General features: G+C 36.4%; 1 protein-coding gene across 1 annotated transcript in view; it reads left to right on the top strand.

The window, feature by feature from the left end:
* The window catches only part of ABCA13 (ATP binding cassette subfamily A member 13), a 519,839-nt gene that overhangs the window by 340,349 nt on the left and 157,726 nt on the right, over positions 1 to 21,764 (top strand). The window contains exon 53 of the mRNA XM_036739641.1: positions 7,919 to 8,027. Coding sequence (XP_036595536.1) covers positions 7,919 to 8,027 — 109 coding nt within the window. The remainder of the gene's footprint in view (positions 1 to 7,918; positions 8,028 to 21,764) is intronic.

Below are 21,764 nucleotides of genomic sequence, written 5' to 3' on the forward strand. Positions count from 1 at the left end.
GTTAAGTGACTTGCCCAAGGTCACACAGCTAGGAAATGTGGAAAGGTCATGTTGTTAGTAAGAGACAGAACCAATGACAAATTCCAGTTTGCTGACTCCGGGCTACCATCACCATATTGTTTTTTTTTTTTCTTGTGCCAGGAATGTTTGTCTTTGTCTAATTTATTTTTTAATATCCTCAAAGGTAGAGACAGTATACTGAGGTTTTTAAACTTCCCATCACATTTAGATTCTCAGTAAAAGTAAATACTGGGCTAAATTAGAACACTTAGGATTTAAAATACAATGGAATGACCTGCCTCCCTTGGCTTTTATTTAACTTCCGCTTCAGCATTCTTCCCTGCATTCTATCATTCAAATCTCAGCAGTGGATATCTAATGCATGGTGTCCACTCAACAAATGTCTGCTGAAGCAATGGATGCAAGTCATGAACTGACCCTGTTTCTTTTGTAAAAGCTGCCAGGGAGAAAAATGGCTTCGAATGCTTAAAGCCTTTGAGCATCTGTCTCGGTGAGGGAAGGGGTTAATCCATTAGCTTGTATTTATTCAGGACTTGCCCTGCATTCATCACAGTTCTAGAGATCCTAAGACTACAGTGAAAAGAATAAGACAAGGCTTCTGGCCTCAGGGAATTTACATTGCAGTTGGGTCTGCTTCTGGTACCAAGTTCTCTCTTCCCTGATTTGCAGCTTCTAGTCTATTGTAGACTGAGATGACAGATACCCAGATGTGTTAGAATTATGTCTGAAAGAAGAGTTAATGGACTCACTCTGAGTACATAAAATGTGTGGCACAGGCTATAAATTCTGTGGGAGCTCAGTAGACGAGGAACACCAATGAATGACCAGAATAATCGGGAAAGGATTCATGGAAGTGGAGTGGAACTGAGCTTTGAGGATGAAAGGAATTTACCCATGTAGGGAGGCATTGCAGTGTAGAAAGTACACTAGATTTGGAGTCAAAATATGAATTCAAATTCTGCTCCTAGTTCTTTGAGCAGATCACTTAACATTTGTCGGCCTCAGTTTTCCTCATTTAGAAAATCAAGATAATACCTTTCGTGCCCATCTCATAAGGTTGTTGTGAGGCTCAAATGAATTATTGTAGATAAAACAATTCTCAAACAGTAAAAGACTATAATGATGTGCATGCCAATTATTACTGTTTTTATTATTAGCATAATTCTAGACTAAATTTCTTCAAGCTTTAGTTTCTTTATGTATAAAATGGTTGCCTTGCCTAACTCATAGGGTGCCCTAAAGTGCTTTATAAACCTTAAATGTGATTTTATTATTATATTATGAGATTTTATAAGAAAAATAACTAAGAGGATTCCTTATTACTGCCCTCCTGCATTCTAAAATCCTACCAAACTTGCCTTGTCTCAGTTCATCACGTATCTCCTATCGCTCTGACTTTGTACTAACCATTCTCTCACCCCAGGAGTGACCTTCTTCCTCCCTCTCATAAAGACTTTTATTTTCTTAAATATGCAAATGCTGACTTTTACATGAAGATTTTTCTCATCTTCCTATCTGTTAGACCTTGTCCCCAACCTCTTTTCATATCTTTATCTCTAATCTCTAGATATATTTATATATACACACATGTATATGTATGTATAAATGTGTCTATATATGAATACATGTATACACACATATATGTATATATTTCTATTTGTACATGTTGTGTTCCCTTGATAGAATATAAGCTCTTTGAGTATAGGGATTCTTTAAATTTTTATCTTTATATCTCTAGCACCAGGCACAATATCTGGCACGTAGTTGGCACTTACCTAATGTTGATTGATGGATTGATTGTCACAAATTGGCAAAAACTTTCAAAGTTCTAAAAATAAAGTACTTTGGCTTTAGTTGATGGACTTGTAAGCAGGTTTCATCTGTTTTGAAGCTTCCCTTATTTTATTTTGGTTATTTCCCAATTCCTAGAAGAGTATTCTAAAAACTTTAGGTTGTCGGATAAACAATCTTCAGAAATGAGATGCTGCTGCTAGTGGCACAGATTATAGCTACTGGAGGAGGTTGAAAGAGAGATAAGTAGGGCTGGAGTGGTCAAGGAAGGATTCATGGTGCAACAACATGAACAATGGCCTGTAGGTCTTGAATGAAAATGGTGTGTTCATTGTGAGAATGAGGAGATTAACATTAATAGGGTTGTCGAGGATGGGCTGAAATTGTGGAGAGTCTTGGGAGTCAGATAAAAAGAATTTGTATTTTATCCTAGAGACAATAGGGAGTTACTAAATATTTTTGAACACAGAAGTGATATATAAATATTATTTGGAAAGCTATATAGAGGGTAAATAGAAGAGCTGGACAGCCTAGAAACAAAAAGACCAATTAGGAAGTTATCAATGTCATCCAGATGAGATGCAGTGATGATCAAATTAGGGAAATGGCTATGTGATTGGAGAGAAAGTGGTGCATTCAAATGACACTGTGTTTGTAAGACTGGTAAGACTTTGAAATGGATTGGATTTGGGGAATGAAGCAGATGATGAGTCAAGGAAGATGCTGAGGTTATTAACCTGAGTGATAGAGGATGATGAAAATGCTTTCCACAGATATGGACAAGTTTGGAGAAAAGGGGTGTGTGTGTGTGTGGTAATAAGTTCTGAATAGGACTGTTATATTTTTTCCAATGGGACATCCCTGCAGATAGATGTAAAGGAGCCAGCAAGTAATACAGGAATTCAAAAGAGAAATTTAGATTAAAAATGTATTTTGGTAGGCATCTGTATAGAAATAATCATTAGCTCCATGGGAGGATATGAAATCACTTAAAAAAAGTATAGAGAAAAAAATTATAAGGACCTACAAAAGAATCTGAAAAAATCCCTATATTAGTAGATAGGATGTAAATATTATGAGACAAGAGACTAAAAAGTGGTTAAATAAGGAAGGGGGAAGTATTAGGAAAGAATAATGTCAAGAAGTCAAGTGAAGCAGATGCATACAGGGAGAGGAGGTAGGTGGTAAGTGTTGAAAGTTGTAGAGAGGTTAAGTAGGAGTGGGAAAAGACTATTAGATTTGCCAACTAAGATATCATTATTAAGCTGGAGAGAGTAGTTTGTGTAGAGTTTGGAAATCATTTTCTAATTGGTTGAGAAGTGAATGGCAGATGAAGTGGAAAGCAGTGAGTATAAGTTGACTTTTTCAAGATGTTTGGTTGTGAAGAGAAACAAAGATATAGGACAAAAGTTTGAAAGAATGTCAAAGTTCAGTTTTTTAAGAGTCTGGAGGACCTGAACATGTTTGTAGGCAGTATGGAATGGAAGGATAAAGCACTTAGTAAGCACATACTATGCGCCAAACACTATTCTAAGCTCTGGAAATATAAATAGAAAAGTTAGAAAGTCTCCTTTTTCATGGACCTCACAGTCTGATTTGAGGAAGCAACACAGGATGGACTTCATGGCAGGTAGTAATTGGAATTTGGGGAGTAATAGGAGGGCAGAGGGCCCTTGGCCAATGACTTTTGGGAAGGGGATAGTGATCCCAGAATTTGAAATGGAGCGAGGTTTTGAATGACCTCAGGAAGAGGTAGAGGTGGGGATGGTGGGGTCAACATCTAGCTGAGAGTAGGAACTGGACAAAAAAAAAACAAACAAATCCCTGCTCCTGCTGCTCTTTCAGTGCCTGTTGACAGGTCTGAGGGCAGCAACTGGATCATTAGGGGCAGATGCCAAGCTCCGCTCTGTCTCAAGCTGTTCCTGCTAGTATTGGGGCCATCCATTGGTAAATGATTATGATGGGTAATGATTATGATGGGTAATGATTATAATAAATAAGCTATGGCCATTCTTGTTGTCCCTCATGCCTGTAATTCTCTCCTCAGCTCCACCTCTTGGCTTCCTTCAGATCTCGGCTAAAGTCCTATTCTTTGCTAGCAAACTTTTATGATCGCTCTTAATGCTACTATCTTCCCTTTGTTGACAACATGTAATTTATCCTAGATGATTCAGTGGGCAAAGCACTGGACCTGGAGTCAGGAAGACTTGAGTTCAAATCCCACTTCAGATACTTATTAGCTGTGTAATCCTGGGCAAGGGGTTTAATCTTTGACTGCCTCAGTTTCTTCAGTTACAAAATGGGGATAATAAATTGGCAGAGTTATTGTAAAGATCAAATGAAATCATATTGTAAAGCACTTAGCACAGTGCCTGGGATGTAGTTGGCACTATGTAAATGCTTGTTCTCTCTTCCTTTTTCTTATCCCGCATGTATATTGTTTATAGGTAAGTATTTACTTATTTTCTTCTCCTTTAGATTGTAAACCTTGAGATCAGGGGCTGTTTTTTGCCTTTATTTGTATCCTCACTTCTTAGCACAGTGCTAGGCACATAGTAGGTACTTACAAAATATTTTCTGATTGACTGGAGGCAAATTATAGGCTTGAGGAGAAAAGGAGATTGATGAACTTAGAGACCAGGGGGTTCAAGGGCACATTAACATAGATATTCATTATGAGGATTGGAGTTTTTATTGAGACAAAGATTGTGATTCAGAACTTCTTGAGAAAGGAAGGTCAGTATGTTGGAGGCCAGCATATACCTGGAGGCTACCAACTATATGGATTGAGTGATACAGATAGATGCAGTGAAAAGAGCTTACACAGCAGGAGTTCCACACACTGGTGAGATCATAGTTCTGGACAGATAGAGAACAGCAACAATAGAAAAACTCAATGGATTTAGCTTCATCAATGTAGATAAACCCTCCAGTGGTATAGATTCTTAGGGGGAAGATATTTTTATTTTTTATCTTAAGATATTTTTATATTTGAATTTTAATTTCTGAGACATAAAACTTGGTTTTCCATTTTACCTTTATAGTCAAAGTACATAGTGATGTCTTTACTTTAGAAATCACCCTCTCCCTCCTCCTGTTTTGTCCATCACTTGTATAACTCACATGAAGCCCTTGGCAGTGCCACTGGTTGTCTGATGAGAGTGTTCTATGATTTATGTATTTCTCTGACACCTGCTCCTTTCTGTCTTTGATTAGATTAGTCTTTTGTGTTGACATGTTTGTGCACTGGCTTTTGTCAGTATTTCTAGTGTTATTTGGCATGTCTTTCCCCTGCCATGAGTAGGGGAATAAATTATAACTGCATGATCAGTGAGAAAGTGCCTCCCTTCATAGCAGAACACTCTCACAATGTTACATTAGACTCAGAAAGGGCAGTCTGTTATCTGAAATACCTCCTGGAAGCTGCTTTTGGCTGATGTCTTGTCAAATTATTGCATTAACCTTTCAGTAATTAATGACCAGTCTTTTACTTCAACCTTTAGGGCCTGTTCACCAGACATACAATGTACAATTTACATAGCCTTTTTGAAGGGAAAATGAAAATTTGCATGTGAATACCCCGAGTGTATGATTCATTATACTATAGGAAATCTCCCACTGAGGCCCCTAAAGTTATTTCATTCAGCTATTGACTGTATGAACCCACTAATCAATGTTCCATCTGCCCTAAAAAGTATGCACCTTCCATAAAACATTGAAATATGTTGAAATATCTAACCTCTTGGCTTTGTAGGAGAACCATCTCCTCATGAAAACAAATGCAATGCACCATTCTTCAGTCTATTAGATTGCAAGGCCATGACTGTATTTTCTTTGCTCTATATTCTTAACTCTGGTTTTCTGAGCTTCAGTGTCAATTGGAAAAGTTTTGCTTCTAACTATTTAGCACCTCCTTCTGAGGAATCCTTACCCAAGACTATACATTTCTGCAATGAGATCCAAATGGGCAGCCAATGATTCCTTGCCTTGAGGCTGAATGTCTTGTATATGGAGGCCAATGTTCATTAAGTTTTATAGAATTTAGGTTTAAAGGGAAGTAAATTCCATGGGCTTTTCCTAAGATGCTTTAGTGCTTTAGATATCTCCCACTTAAAAAAAACCCAAAAAACTCTTCCTCAAATTTAGCCTAAATTTTAAGGAGGTGTTATGTATGTCTATGATCACTGATAAACTGCTTTGGGACTATTTTATTAAATCTTGTTATTATCGACTTCTCCCAAAATTTCTCTCCTATTAGAAAAAAAACAACCTAAGTATATAGCAAGTCATGTAATTAATTGAATCTTAAAATCCTATTAATTTTTGGTGGTAGTGTAATTTGCCAGAGTAAGTGATCCCTTGTGATGGTGGGAAGAAGTTGTACAATCAGTTATTATTAGTAAAATGATGAACAATTTGTCAAGTATCTTGAGGAGATATTGTCACCTCATTGATAGACTTCCTTTGAGCCACTGGTTACCTCCCTATATGAATTTAGGATCCTAAATGGCTTTCTGATTTTGTCAAAGAAAACTAATCCAACCTAGAAGCTATTCATGTCTTCTGGGAATTATTTGGCCACATCCAAGACGATGTTCATCTTGCTTCTGTTGTTCCCAAGCTTTATTGTCTCCCGCTTGGTTCCAGTAATGGATTGACCTACAGTTTGGATTCCAGTTCAGTCTAATTATGTCCTACAAACATTTATTCAGCATCTGCTATATGCAAGGCACTGTCATAGACATATATACATATACACACACATATAGACACATATATACAAGTGTGTAAATTGATTTGGGAATGAAGGAAAGAGCACTAACAGGAAATAAAAAAAAAACTTCCTATAGGAGATGTCATATGAGATAAGCCTTGAAAGAAACTCAATATTCTAAGAGATAGAGGTAAAGAAGTAAACTGATATTGTGTGATTGTGGGTCTTTGTATGTTGGGGGATATAAAGGAGTTTCTGAACTAGGGGGTTCCAGGTGCATCTGGAGAACCTATTTCTATGTACAGGAATCCATACATAGTTCCGCCAATTCAAAGTTCTGTCAAACTGGATTATTTGGCTTAAAGAACAAAAAGTCAACCAGAGAAATGAAAAGTTTCATCAACTAAGTTATGGCTAAGACTTGAATAAATTGACTATTCTTAAAAACACTTAAAAACCTCAAGGCTGAACAATCATTATTTTTTGTTTTTTACTTTTCACCTCATTTCAGACATGGCCAATTAAATAAACCTTTCTCTTTAATGCATATTATCCAACTTTTAAACCCTTTCTTGAAGTCTTTCCAACTAGCAAATTTTTCTTCATTATTGTCGCATGTAATGGTGGCATGTTATTCCATTTGCCACTTTCTGCAAATGTTTATTTTAAATAACAATGCTTAATGTGAAATATTTATTTATTTTGGAGATTTTTTTTCTGATGCTTTCATGCACTATTTAATTTGCCAATCAAATTTTATTTGCATAAAAATGGAAAATAAAAAAATGCTTATAATTCATACTCACTTTGAGAACCTAATTATAAGGCTACATTCAGTCGTATCTGGGGAACATCTGTTTTTAGCTGTAAATTTTATTTAAGGTAAGAAGAAAGTTGGCTGGAATCTATTGCTTCTTGTCAGGGCTCAGTGCCTAGAACTCAGAAATCTATGTGAAGACTTGAAGGAGTTAGTATAGATGGAAGGAGCACTGTCTGTAGGCAGAAGACCCAGGTTCTTTCTAGACCTGACCATCACTTATTAACAAACTTCTGAATTTCCATTAGAAAACTGTATATTTCCTGAATTAGGTGTTGGCTTAGATTACATTATTATGTGCTTTTCAGGTTTAATAAGAACTAAAAAGCAATTTAAGGTTTATAAAATGCTATTTCTATATTAACATATGAAGAAGGTAGTACAAGTATTATTACCTCTATTTTAAAAATAAGGAAACCAAAGCTCAGAGGAGTTATATGATTTTCCAAGAGTCTCACAGTCAATAAGTATTGGACTTGGAATTTGAATCTGGATGCCTTGCCTCCAAGTACAGTGCTCTTTCCATCACTCTGAATTTATAATGTGAAGTTCATTGAAATTTCTCTCCTTTTTAGGTCTGGTATAATCAGAAGGGGTTTCATGCCTTACCATCTTATCTAAATCACCTAAACAACCTAATTCTGTGGCAACATTTACCACCTTCTGTGAACTGGAGACAGTACGGTAATTATTTACAAATCACATTTTACCATTTAAAAGGATAACATGTTAAAATGAAAAAAGAACTTCCAACCACTTTCAATATGAATGTGAAAAGCAACAAGGATGTTTACCTTGATCTCTTAACCAATAAAAGCACACCAAATGTAAAATGTCCTCTACCTGGCTGCTACTCATCTTGGGCATCTGTGTCATTTTGGGCAAAGTCACCACTTTCCAGGGCCTCTGAAGCCTCATCTCTAAAGTGAGAGGTTTAGAATAGATACTCTCTAAAGTCCCTTCAAGTTCTAAAAATTCAATGAGTCTATGATTTTAATACTTTTTGGCAGTCAGGATGAATCTGCTTTCTATAGGTGAGTTGTTTCTGCAATCATTTTTTTATGTATAGGTTGACAAGAACAGAAATTATCTCATTGCAGGACCCTTAAAAGTGAGTTATAAATCTTGAGTTATGGTATACTTGCAAACTAGATTTTCTACTAATGTCACCATGATGGAAAAGTTGAATGTAAATTAGCTGTGTTATTTTATGTGGTTGAAGAATGCAGATTCCGTCTTAGAATCTGGAGTTAATTGACTGGATTAATGAATTGCATCTTTGGGGTATGCTATTTTTAAAAAAGTGTCAGGTTTGTACAGTTTCTTACTTCAACACTTCAATATTTCAAGGATCTATAATTTTATACACATGAATACTCTCTCTATGAATGCATACCACAACTTCTCCATGCCTTAGTAGATGGTTTGATGAGGTGCTGGAAAAAAAATCATCACCTGGTGGCCAATCCTCTGGCAGTGATACTGTGAGGAAAGGTATGCTAATCCTCAGCCAACAAATAGTTTGTTGGGACTGGCAGAACTTATAGCCAGGAAGAATAGCTTTCTAGAAGCCCAGGTCTCATCCATACCATAATGAGATATTAGAAGAAGCCTTTAATGGAGTACGGAGCTTAAAAAATAAAATAACAGAAGAAGTGAGGGGGAGAATGAAGAAAACAAAAAAGTGAGAGACAGAGACATAAAGATAGAGACATGGATGGACAAGAAGTGTAGACAGACATATCTTAATAGGATCATTAAATTTATCTTCTTTATCCATTCCTTATTTCATTTTCAATTGGCTTCTGACCAGATGCTATTTAAGGCAATTTAGCCCTCAGTGTCCCCAATTAGCTTGAAATAAGCACACTCACATCACACTATGCAAATATTGATACTATATAAACTGTGACTAATTTATTCATTCATTAAACTGTTGTTTAAACTTTTAAAATTATGCCTTTTGTCTCCATATCACATTTATAGAAGGGAAAAATAATTTTCTCCTCTTTCCCCTATCCAGCCATTGAACCTTCCATTGTAGCAGATAGCAAAAACTTAGCAAAAAGCCCTGATTTAGTGACTAATTTATTCATTCATTAAACTGTTGCTTAAACTTTTAAAATTATACCTTTTGTCTCCATATCACATTTATAGAAGGTAAAAAATAATTTTCTCTTCTTTCCCCTACCCAGCCATTGAAACTTCCATTGTAACAGATAGCAAAAACTTAGCAAAAAGCCCTGATATAGTGACTACATCTGAAAATAAATACAAAGTTCTGCCCTAAAAATCCCTTCCTCCCTTCTAAGGAAATATACCTCAGATCTTGTTTTCTGGGGGAGTCAATGTTTTGTGTTTAGTGTTTTGTGTTTAGAATTGGGCTTCCTTTTAGTGATTTCCTCCCCCCCCCCATTTGTATCATTGTAGTTATTATGCATATTTGTACTTTGGTTCTGATTATTTCATCTTGCATAAGTTTATACAAATTTTCCCATGCTTCTTTGTATCCCTTGTAGTCATCATTTCTTTTTACACAATAATAGATTACATTATACATTGCAGTTTTCAGGTTTCCTCTATTAGTGCATACTTTTTGTCTAGTTTCTTGCTACCACATTTAATGCTGATATGAATATTTACAGATGTACATATATTTATATCGATATCTAATCTCTTTCTGTTTTCTCTGTCTTTGTCTCTCTGTATGTCTCTGTCCCTCTCTTTTTCTCTCTGTGTCTCACATCTGTACCCAGTAGTGGTACCAATGGATTACAACATAATGACAATTTAGTCTTGTCTCTTTTATAGTTCTAATGTGATATCTAAAACTATTGGAGCACTTCACTACCACATCAAAAATGTATTTATGTGGCAGTCTTCCCAGAATTTCTCTAAACTGGAAATTTTCTTTTTTTAAATTGGGTAATATTTGTGTTAATTTTTATTTCTCTTTACTATTAATCATCTTAGTATATTTTAAAATAGTCATTTATAGTTTGCAATTCCTTTAAAATTTGTTTCTCTGCCAAAGAGGAGGCTAAATTTTCTCTCTTTTTAATGGTTTACTTACAAAACCCCAGAGAATCAGGAAAGAAATTAATTGAGACCATTAAAAGATAGTAAAGTAGCATGGTGCAAATAAACACACTAAAATCAGCAGCATTTTCATATAGTAAGAACAAAATCCAGGAGGGAATAATAGAAGAGGAAATTATATTCAAAATAGTAATAAACTATCTAACATATTTGGAAATAAATCTACCATAGCATACTCTAGACATATGAATACAATTACAAAACAGGCTTAAAAGAAATTTTTAAAAAGACAGATAATTGGAGAGAGAGGTAATACTAATAGCTGGTCTGCACAACTATAATAAAAATGACTCTACCTAAATTAAGTTACAGATTTAGTGCTATATCAATCAAACTACCGAGAGGCGACTTTATGGAGTAAGACAAAATAATAACAAAATTCATTTTGAGGAACAAAAGATATAGAATCTCAAGGGAAATTATGAGAAAAAAATGGAATAAAGAAGGAATAGCCCTTGCAGACTTCATTATTTTTATAAAGCAGAAATCATCAAAACTATGTGGTACTGTTTGAAAAAGTAGGAAAGTAAATCAGTAGAATATTATTAATAGGAAGAATCTTAATCAATTGAGTTCAATAACCCAGTTACCTGGAGAAAAGACTCCTTTTGACATGAACTGCTGGGAAAACAGGAAAGCAATTGGTAAGAATTAGAATTAAACTAACATCTAAGACCACATACTACATTTAAGTTAAAATAGATTGAATATGAAAGGATTTACCATAGGTATATATCTTTGTATGTTTGAATACACACACATATACGCATATCTATACACATACATATATATTGACAAACTCACCAGAAGTGTATTTGTGTGATGGCCTTCCCACAGTCTATCTAACACATATATTCTTATTCTTTCATTAGGTTATACTTGTATTAATTTTCATTTTTTTTTGCTAGTAGTGATTTTTAGTATCTTTTCAAATCGTCATTTAATTTGTAATTTATTTAAAAAAATCTTCCTTTGTTAACGAAGAGGCAAAATTTTCACTATTTTCTAAGGTTTTACATATGATTATGATAAATTAGGGTCAAAGAAGGGTAATGGTGGTGTGAATAGGGCCATGAAAAGTAAGCATATATGAAACTGTGTCTAGGACTCAAAGTGTGCCACTGGAAGATAGAGGCAGAAGCCAGGGATTATGGTAGAGGATGGATTTGTCGCCAACCACCCAATCAAAAACAATAGCAGGAGGAGCACCCAGTCTACAGAGGGGCCAATAATACCTGATAATAGCCAACATTTATATAGTACTTAGGGTATAGTAGACACTGCCCTAAGCACTTTACAGATATTATCTCATTTGCTCTTCATGACAACCCTGAAAGGCAAGTGTTATTGATATTCCATTTGACAGTTGAGGAAACTGAGGCAAATACAGGTTAAGTAATTTGCCCAGGGTCACACAGCTAGTAAGTGGCTGAAGGCCGGATTTAACTCAGATCTTCCTGACTTCAGACCAACAGTTCTCTATCCACTGTCCTACCTAGCTGCTCTAGACCAAATAAGGCCTGCCCACTCCATTCAATAGTGTGAGGTGACCAGAAATTTCCCCTGCCATGAAGTCTCAGTCCAGGAACTGAAACTAGATGGAGGAATAGATAGAAGAATATTCTGAATACAATGAAGACCAAAATAAGGCTTAAGAGAAGGCCAAGAAGCAAATCCAGAAGATTGTAATCCAATAACAAATACAGATAAAGCCACAGAGAAAGAATAGTTTGACCAGAAAGACTTCAAATATGGAGAAAGAAATGAAACAAACAAACAAAAATAGAATTAGAACTCTAAGGGGAAGAAAATGGGAGGCAAATACCTTAGAATAAAAGGTGAAAAATCTTACTTGAGCAGTGTACTTCCTGAAAAATAGAATGGGACAAACAGAACTTAATAATTCCATGAGATTATAAAAAATATTAGAATAATGCTAAAAACCAAAAAAACCCAAATATTCAAAATACTCTCAGAAAACACTATCCTTGAAAACAGATTTAGAAGAGATAATTTAGCAGTCACCAAAATTCCCCAAAATTTTGACCAAAGGAAAAACTTGGGTAACATATATTAAGAAATCCTAAAAGAAAACTGTCCAGATCTATAAGAATTGGAAGACAAAGGGAAAATAGAAAAGGAAACCCCTTCTACCAATGCAGAACAGCACCTTCTCTTCATCTTAGAGCCTTATAATGTTTCCTCAAATAGGAAGAGTTTCGACTTACTCCGGGTTTCATAGATAAAACATGTCAAAGGCCGGGCTGGAACCTCAGTCTTCTGACTCCAAGGCCAGGTCTCTACCCACAATGTAAAGATGAATTCAAAATAGTTTGGAATACTTGGTTCTATTTCTCATTTTATTACTAAGTAGAAATACTCCCTCGTGTAAGTCATGCCACCTCTCCAGGTTTCTTCACCTGCAACATGAGGTTTTTCAAATAGATAATCTCTAAATTCTCTTCCAAATCTTCAGAAAAATGAGAAAAAGAAAGCTACATTAATGCTAAGGTTCCAAACAGTTCTCAAAAGAACTCCAAAGTATTTATAATGATATTAAAGAAGGCTCCAAATCACTAATAGTAAGAGAAATACAAATCAAAACCACCATAAGGTTTCACTTTACACCCTTCAAATTGTCATATGATATATAAAATGATTTCTATGTAACTAATCATTTTATTAATTATGGCTAACAAATAATTAATAAAAGGATGGTCTTCTCTAGTAAATCAAAGACCCCTTCTGGAGGCCTCTTGACACTTATATACCATTGGAAGAGTGGGTATTCCTGATAGGCAGCAATCATCTCTGATTGGTTAACACTTAATGAGAGAATGAATATTATAATAAATGGTGGGCCTATTCTAATGAAGGGCTGGGGGAATGTGACTTTGATTATGTCACTCTTATTTTCAGACAACCCCTATCCTCAGGCAATCTAGGCAAAGGATCTATCCCCTACCCAAGCCTGAGTAGAACACAGTGGGCCAGAATTCACCTAGATTATGTTCTTTTTAACTCTTTAATCAGAAGTAAGCTTTCCCAGATGAGTGGGGACTGAACAAGCTTGAGGAGAATGTAAAATCCAGTCTCATGGGCTGCCCTGTTCTGCAGGCACTGATTTGACCTAGTAGAGAATGAGCAAATAGGAAGGTAAAAGATCTTAGATCTCTCCAATATTAACAATTGGTTATTTAATAATCATTTTTTAGTCAAAAATGGCAAAAACCCCTCAAATACAACAGCCAATGTTGGAAGGATTGTGGAAGAATAGACACACTAATACAAGGTACAAAATGATACAGTCATTTTGGAAAGCAATTTGGAATAATGCAAATAAAGGGGCTACAATGCCTATACCCTTTGAACCTGGGTTTATACCTCAAGGAAGCCACTGATAAAAAGGAAGTCCTTGTATACCCCAAAAAATTTATTGCAGCATTTTTTGTTATAGCTAAGAGTTGGAAACAAAGTAGATGCCCACCAATTGGGAAATGGTACATGAATATAATGGAGATTACTGTGCTATAAGAAATGATGAATATAGAAAAAACATGAAAAGAACTATATGAACTGAGGCAAAGTGAAGTTAGCACAGCTAAAAAAGACAACACACACAGTAACCACAACAGTGTAAATGAAAACTACATACCAAAAACCCAAAAGTAAATGTAACAAAATTATAGCAGGACTTGAATGAAGAAATATGAGAAGATGCCTGTAACCCACCCCTTTGGAAGGTTGGGAGGTCCATAGGTGTTATACATTGCATGTGTTTTGAGACTTTTTCAATTTATTGATTGGCTGTGCTGTTTTCCCTCTCTAAAAATGCTATTTATTATCTGGCTCTCTGGGATGAGGAGGGGTAAAGATACAAAGGATACTTAGGCTAACCACGGTGGTGCAAGAAATAGAAAATATCAACAAAAACTTTTTAAAAACCCTACCGTTCCTGTTTGGAGATATCTGCATGGTATTCCTTGTTGAATTTCGTTTTTCTTTCTCTCTGTTTCTTCCTTCTAGTTTGTTTGCTTGTTTGTGTTACTAGCTTTCTCCCAAACAATGTATGCCTTAGAAATATCCATGGAAGGTTTTTTTTTTTTTTTTTACAATTTTTTTTCCTTCTTTACTCTGGTTGACTAAATAAACTTCATGTTGACTTAAACACAATGTACATACCCACACACCCCACATATTTTTCTTCAATGTTGGGTAATTTATTTCAAGATATTTTCTTTTTTTGTATTAGAGTTTCTGTCTATTTTAATTTGATATGATAGTGTAAAAGGTAGCATCAATAATAAAATAAGTTGAAGAAAAGGGTAGCCTTTGCTTGAAGATATCCTTAATGGAGGGAGTCATCACCTCTCGAGGCAGTGCTTTCTAATCAGGTCTCAGTGTTAGCAAGTTTTTCCTGACACTGCTCCTGACCTACCCAGAAGTGAGGCTTCCCTTGTAACAGATCAGCAAAACCAACCAACACAACAGCCATGTCTGACAGCGTTTGTAACAGTATGCTGTCAATGTCTTCCTTCTCTCCAAGGAAAGATGGAGATGCAATCTCTCATTTCTTATTTGGGATCAAGATTGGTCAGTCAAAGACATTGCTGAGCTTTCCTTTAATGTTCTTTTCATTTTTTGCAGGGGAGTCAGTGTATGTGTGTGTGTGTGTGTGTGTGTGTGTGTGTGTGTGTGATCCTGGCTCTGTCTCTTTCACTTTACATTATTTCATATATCTTTCCATCTTTCTCTACATCTCTTCTAGTCATAGTTTTTGTGATACAATGATAGTCTTTAATATTAAAACATCACATTTTATTCATGTATTCCTAACTTAATAAGCACCCACTTGTTTTCAATGTTTTATTATCACAAAAAGCTGTATATATTTATAATATACAATATATATTTATAATATATTTAATATATCTATGATAGATTATAATGATTATTTGTTATATTATGATATGTAAACATTTTATGAACACACATATATGCATATATATGTTTATGTGTGTATATACACACAGACATGACCTTTCTTCCTACCTTTGTTCTCCTGGGACTATATGCCTAGCAATGATATCTGTGGGCCAGAGGATATGTATTGTTTAGTGACTTTTCTTGTAGAATTCCAAATTGTTTTTCAGAAAGGTTAACCCAGTTCCTAGGTATACCAATTCACTTATCTATATTTCTCTTTTGTAACCAGTACCAAAAAGTTTTAACTCTGTTTCTTGTTTCTTTGAACACTCACTCATCTTGAAGAAACTATCTACAATACATAGCTTTCGACCTTCTGAATAATATATAATTCTCTATCCTCTTCCCTGTCTTAATGACAAGTCATCTATGACAATATATTTATTACTATCTGATTTGTATGGCAACATAATGTATCAGTAAGGCAAAATTCACAATATCGATGGTGACCATGAATATGCCTGTGTAGTTTGGAATTGCAAAATATAAGAGACTCTATGTAGAAGGCAGAAGAAGTAAAACATTTATTTAGACACCAGAGGATAAAATCCCCCAACCAGTAATTCCAGTTTGACATAGCAACAATTGTATCTCAAAACCAGTAAGTCTACTTCAGTGTAATAGCAAGGAAATTAAAACACAACATTGCAGCAAGGAGCCAAACCATCCTGTAACCTTCCCCTCTGCTAGGGTCTTCCTGTAAATACTCACTCATGAATCCTAACTGTCTGTTGCCTGTGCCCTCTCCTCCTGCAGTTCTGAGAGCTTGTAGTTCTGATAGACCTTGAAGTTCTCAGAGCCCTTGCAGTTCTCTCTCTTCATCTCTGTGTTTCTCTGTCTCTTCCAGTTCTTCATCTCTTTGTTTCTGCAGTCCTCTCTCTCAGCCCTTCAAGTTCTCTCTCTGTCTCTCCATCTCTCTGTCTCTTCCAGTTCTCCATCTCTGTGTCTCTGCAGTCCTCTCAGCAACCTTAAGTAGAAATAAATAATAAGTATAATCTTTTAACTTAGTCATAACCATCATGGGATCTGGGGACTTATGATCATTTTTATATTAAAAACACTTACAGGTGGTTCCCCTCCTCCCATTTTTGGTTATATTTAATAAAATATCTCTAATTTCCCATTAAACTACTTCTCAGAAATAAGGTCCTAGTTTGTCCTTACAGGTTCCCTCCCCCTGCCTTTGTCCTTATTTCTTAAGAGAGGGAAGGAGGGAGGGAGGGAGGGAGGGAGAGAGAGAGAGAGAGAGATGAAGAGAGATGAAGAGAGATGGAGGGAGGGAGGGGGAGATACAGACAGGGAGCCAGAGTCAGAGAGACAGAGAGAGTCAAGTCATAATAGAATGTTTGTGATCATTCATGAAACCCATTCATCAGCTTTTCCTTTTTAAGGGGAATTTTTTTTTCTGTTTTATGACCTTTCCATCTTCATGAGGAGACCTCACTCCTTTTTCTTCCATCTAGTATTTATTTAACTTGTAGGCATTTACTGAATTATTTGCATACATTTGTAACAGAAATCAGGATTCTATTCAAAATTGAATTTTTTATTATAGATTATAATTAAAGAAATTTCAGCTGTATCAGAACTTAGCCTTTCATGCACCTTTATATAGAAATAATTATTTTAAAAACCAGTAAGATGAAGTGCCTTTTTCAGGTAAGGTGACTTCATCTTTAAGGAATTCCAGCGTACAATGGGATGGCATGATGAAATTCTCTTACATATTATGGTCAAATGAGGTTTTAGCTATCTATGCATATATATATATATATACATATATATACACACACACACACACACACACACACATACATATATGTATATGTGGATCTATCTATCTACATATCACTATGTAAATCATGATGTGGCTATATTGCTCAGTTGGTTAGTGTGCTTGACCTAGTGTCGGGAAAACATTGGTCCAAATCCAGCCTCAGATAATTACCATCTGTATAACACTGGGCGAGTTTCTTAACCTCTGTCTATCTCAGTTTCCTCATCTGTCAAATGGAGTTAATAATAATCACCTCTAGGGTCGCTGTGAAGCTGAAATGAGATAATATTTTTAAACACTGCAAACCCTAAGGCATTATGTAATATATGGATAGTAGCTATTATTATCTTAATTCTTGATGCTATAAATATAGCATTTAGCTTATTTATTAAAACTTTGTTTAGTGGAGGTAAACATGGGCATTATCTCAGCTAATGATCATCACTTATCCAATTGGGGAAAGGCTTTCTGGAGAATATTAGGATTCCCTAACTTGTGTAAGTAGTAAGGCGTGGGGATGTGGAGACCCAGATCTAACCATAGGTAAGGCAAACAGCAACCAAAGGTACAAAATGCAGGAAGAAGCAGTAGGGATTAATTTTTAATGTTATCCTATATAAGTACATTATTTTGATTACCGAAATACCCATTAACTATGTCATTGGATATTTACTTTGCTATAACTCAGGTCACATGTGCTATGGTTAAGGCTTAACATTTTCTGATAGACATACAGGAGAAACATTTTAATATCCTCTCCCTCCCAGGACATACCGATTTGTAATTTTGGCATTTATTAGACAAACTTTGGTTAACTGAAAGGCCTCTATATACAGCTTGTGAAAATGTAGGACATTTGAAGTGAGTTACATCAATGAAAGGAGAACTGAACATGTTCATCTCAGAGATTCCTCTTTTGGCATTTTATCTCCTAGAACTAATTAATTAATTGTACTCAAAACCTAAAGGCACTTGAACATTGCTGTATCCAAAAGTATGAAGCTGTTTATTCTGTTGGAATTATGAAATATAATGGTTACTCGAAATGGAGCCATTTTAAGTATTTGACTCTAATGATGGTTATTACTGCTGCTTCTGAGAATATGTAGTTTCTTTTTTTTTCTTCCCCCCCCACCCCAGCAGCTTCTTTTCAAAGCTCTGCCACAACAACACTTCTTCCATGAGGCTATTTTGGATTCTTCTCTCCAGCTGTTAGTCCTACCCCTCCCCATGAAAATAGCTTGTATTTATTCTGCATGTAATTTGTATATACTTATAAGTATATAGCTCTAGCCCCCTCATATCTTTCCCAGTCTACTTAAACCTTACTCTGAGATACCTAACCTTTGATCCAGTGACAGTGGCCTCCTGGCTGTTCCACAAACAAGGTACTCCACTTCTTTGTTCCCAGCATTTTCTCCGACTAGCCCCCATATTTAACAAAAGCTTGTTGAATGATTGAAAAAAATCAGAGAAAAATCTGAGAAAAACAAACATTTTGAATCTAGAAACCATGTAGGATATAGAAAGCTCAAGTGTTTTTTACCTAACATTTTCTCTGGATAATTCTCTGATAAATTGAATAAATGTAAATGATACAGTAGTCTACTGAAGATAATTGAGGGATGTAATGAACGTTGCTCAAGGGTTTTCTACATCTATATCCATATTTATGCCAGTATCTATATACATTTGCATCTACATATACCTCCACATCTGGGTCTGTTACACAGAAGCAGTGTGATTTAGGGAATTAAGAGCTGACTTGGAAAGACCTCAGTTCAAATGCCACATCTGATCAGCACTGGCTATGTGACCCTTTTCACGACACTCACCATTTCAGTGTCCCAGGCAAATCCTCAAGACTATAAATTGTAATGGGGGGGTGGAGCCAAGATAGCAGCTTGAAAGCAGGCACTTGCTTAAGCTGTCCCCCAAATCCCTCCAAACACCTGTAAAAAATGGCTCTGAACAAATTCTAGAGCTGCGGAACCCACAAAATAGCAGAGGGAAACAGGTATCCAGCCCAGGAGAGCCTGGATGGTCACCGGCTTATCGTGCGGTGCTGAGAGCAGAGGGCCGACCCGCGTGGGTCTCGTTGGGACAGACCAGACCCGGAGTCAGCCCACTGGAACAGGCCTTGGGGCCATGAAACAGTGAGATGTGGCAGTTACCAGATTTCTCAACCCACAAAAGCCAAAGAGAAGGTTAGGGGAAAACTGCAGATTGAGTTCAGAGTGGTCTGGCTGCCAGCTCTGGGGGTGGAGGAGGTGGTGCAGCAGTGGCAGTAGCAGCAGCAGGAAGCTCCCGAGGCTGCCTCCGGAGTGCCAGCATCAGGGGCTTCCAGAGTGGGAGGAATCTAGCAGCAGATCAGAGTGGGAGTACAAGGAGCGCTTTGTGGGCACAAAGGCAGATTTTCTTGCTGTGTCCTGCTTGGATATGTGTTGCAGTCCTGGTTGGTGGTTCCTGGGGGAGGAGGAGAGCTGCGGTGACAGGACCTGGGGTGACAGTGGAATAGAATTAGCTCTGAAAACAGCAGTGCTTGCACCCTAAAGCTTGGGACAAAGTACTCTCTACCCTACAAGCAGTCATATCCTGATAAAAAGCTCAAGAGTCAAGTAGTTGGCTGGGCACGTGAACAGGCAGCAAAAATGAACTCAGACTCAAACTCAGACTCAAGATCAAACTCTAGATTCCTTTTTTGGTGACAAAAAAGACTAAAACATACAGCCAGAAGAAGTCAACAAAGTCAAAGAGCCTACATCAAAAGCTCCCAAGAAAAATATGAATTGGTCTCAGGCCATGGAAGAGCTCAATAAGGATTTGGAAAAGCAAGTAAGAGAAGTAGAGGAAAAATTGGAACGAGAAATGAGGGTGATGCAAGAAAACCATGAAAAACAAGTCAATGACTTGCTAAAAGAGACCCAAAAAAATACTGAAGAAAATAACACCTTAAAGAATAGACTAACTCAAATGGCAAAAGAGCTCCAAAAAGCCAATGAGGAGAGGAGTGCCTTAAAAGGCAGAATTAGCCAAATGGAAAAGGAGGTCCAAAAGACCACTGAAGAAAATACCACCTTAAAAATTAGATTGGAGCAAGTGAAAGCCAGTGACTTGATGAGAAATCAAGATAGTATAAAACAGAACCAAAGGAATGAAAAAATGGAAGACAATGTGAAATATTGTCGCCAAATTCCAGAGTTTCCAGGTCAAGGAGAAAATACTGCAAGCAGCCAGAAAGAAACAATTTGAATATTGTGGAAACATAATCGGGATAATACAAGATCTAGCAGTTTCTACATTAATGGACTGAAGGGTTTGGAATATGATAATCTGGAGGTCAAAGGAACTAGGATTAAAACCAAGAATCACCTACCCAGCAAAACTGAGTATAACACTCCGGGACAAAATATGGATTTTCAATAAAATAGAGGACTTTCAAGCTTTCTCAGTGAAAAGAACAGAACTTAATAGAAAATTTGACTTTCAAACACAAGAATCAAGAGAAGCATGAAAAGGTAAACAAGAAAGAGAATTCAGAAGGGACTTACTAAAGTTGAACTGTTATGTTTACATTCCTACATGGAAAGATGATGTGTGTAATTCATGAGACCTTTCTCAGTTTTAGGGGAGTTGAAGCGACTATGGACAGAGGGCACAGGATGAGTTGAATATGAAGGGATGGTATCTAAAAATATGAAATAAGTTTAAGGGGTGAGAGAGGAATATATTGAGAGAGGGAGAAAGGGAGAGATAGAATAGGGTAAATTATCTCACATAAAAGTGGCAAGAAAAAGCAGTTCTGTTGGAAGGGAAGAGGGGGCAGGTGAGGGGGAATGAGTGAATCTTACTCTCATCAGATTTGACTTGAGGAGGGAATGACATACACACTCAATTCGGTATCTTACTCCACAGGAAATTAAGGGGAAGGGGATAAAAAAAGGTGGGGGGAATGATAGAAAGGAGGGCAGATGGGGGGGGAGGTAATCAAAAGCAAACAGCTTTGAAAAGGGACAGGGTCAAGGGAGAAAATTGAATAGGATAGGATGGAAGGAAATATAGTTAGCCTTTCACAACATGAGCATTGTGGAAGTGTTTTATGTAATGATACATTTGTGATCTATGTTGAATTGCTTGCCTTCCCACGGAGGGTGGGTGGAAAGGGAACAGGGGAGAGAATTTGGAACTCAAAGTTTTAAAAGCAGATGCTTAAAAAAAAGTTGTTTTTTTGCATGCAAAATAAAGTAAAATAAAAGGGATCTTATTTTAACTTTCCCTTTGACCTGAGGATAAGAGAGATCATGTGATTTGCCCACGGATCACGTAGTGAATAACAAAGCTGATGCAAGTTCTCCTAAACCCAATTGGGTGTTCTTTCCATTACATGACATTCTCCCCCTCTTGAAAGGTCTTTTACCATTGAAAATCAATCTCCAGATACTGTCTTCATTTGCCATTGGACGAACAAAGTGAACATGTATGTGTAACATCATGGACCTCCAACCTTAGGCAATAAAAAGAAGAATGAGCCTTCAAAAAAAAAAGACTTTGAGTTGTAG

The sequence above is a fragment of the Trichosurus vulpecula genome, chromosome 9, assembly GCF_011100635.1.
Source record: "Trichosurus vulpecula isolate mTriVul1 chromosome 9, mTriVul1.pri, whole genome shotgun sequence".
In the NCBI taxonomy this organism is placed as follows: Eukaryota; Metazoa; Chordata; class Mammalia; order Diprotodontia; family Phalangeridae; genus Trichosurus; species Trichosurus vulpecula.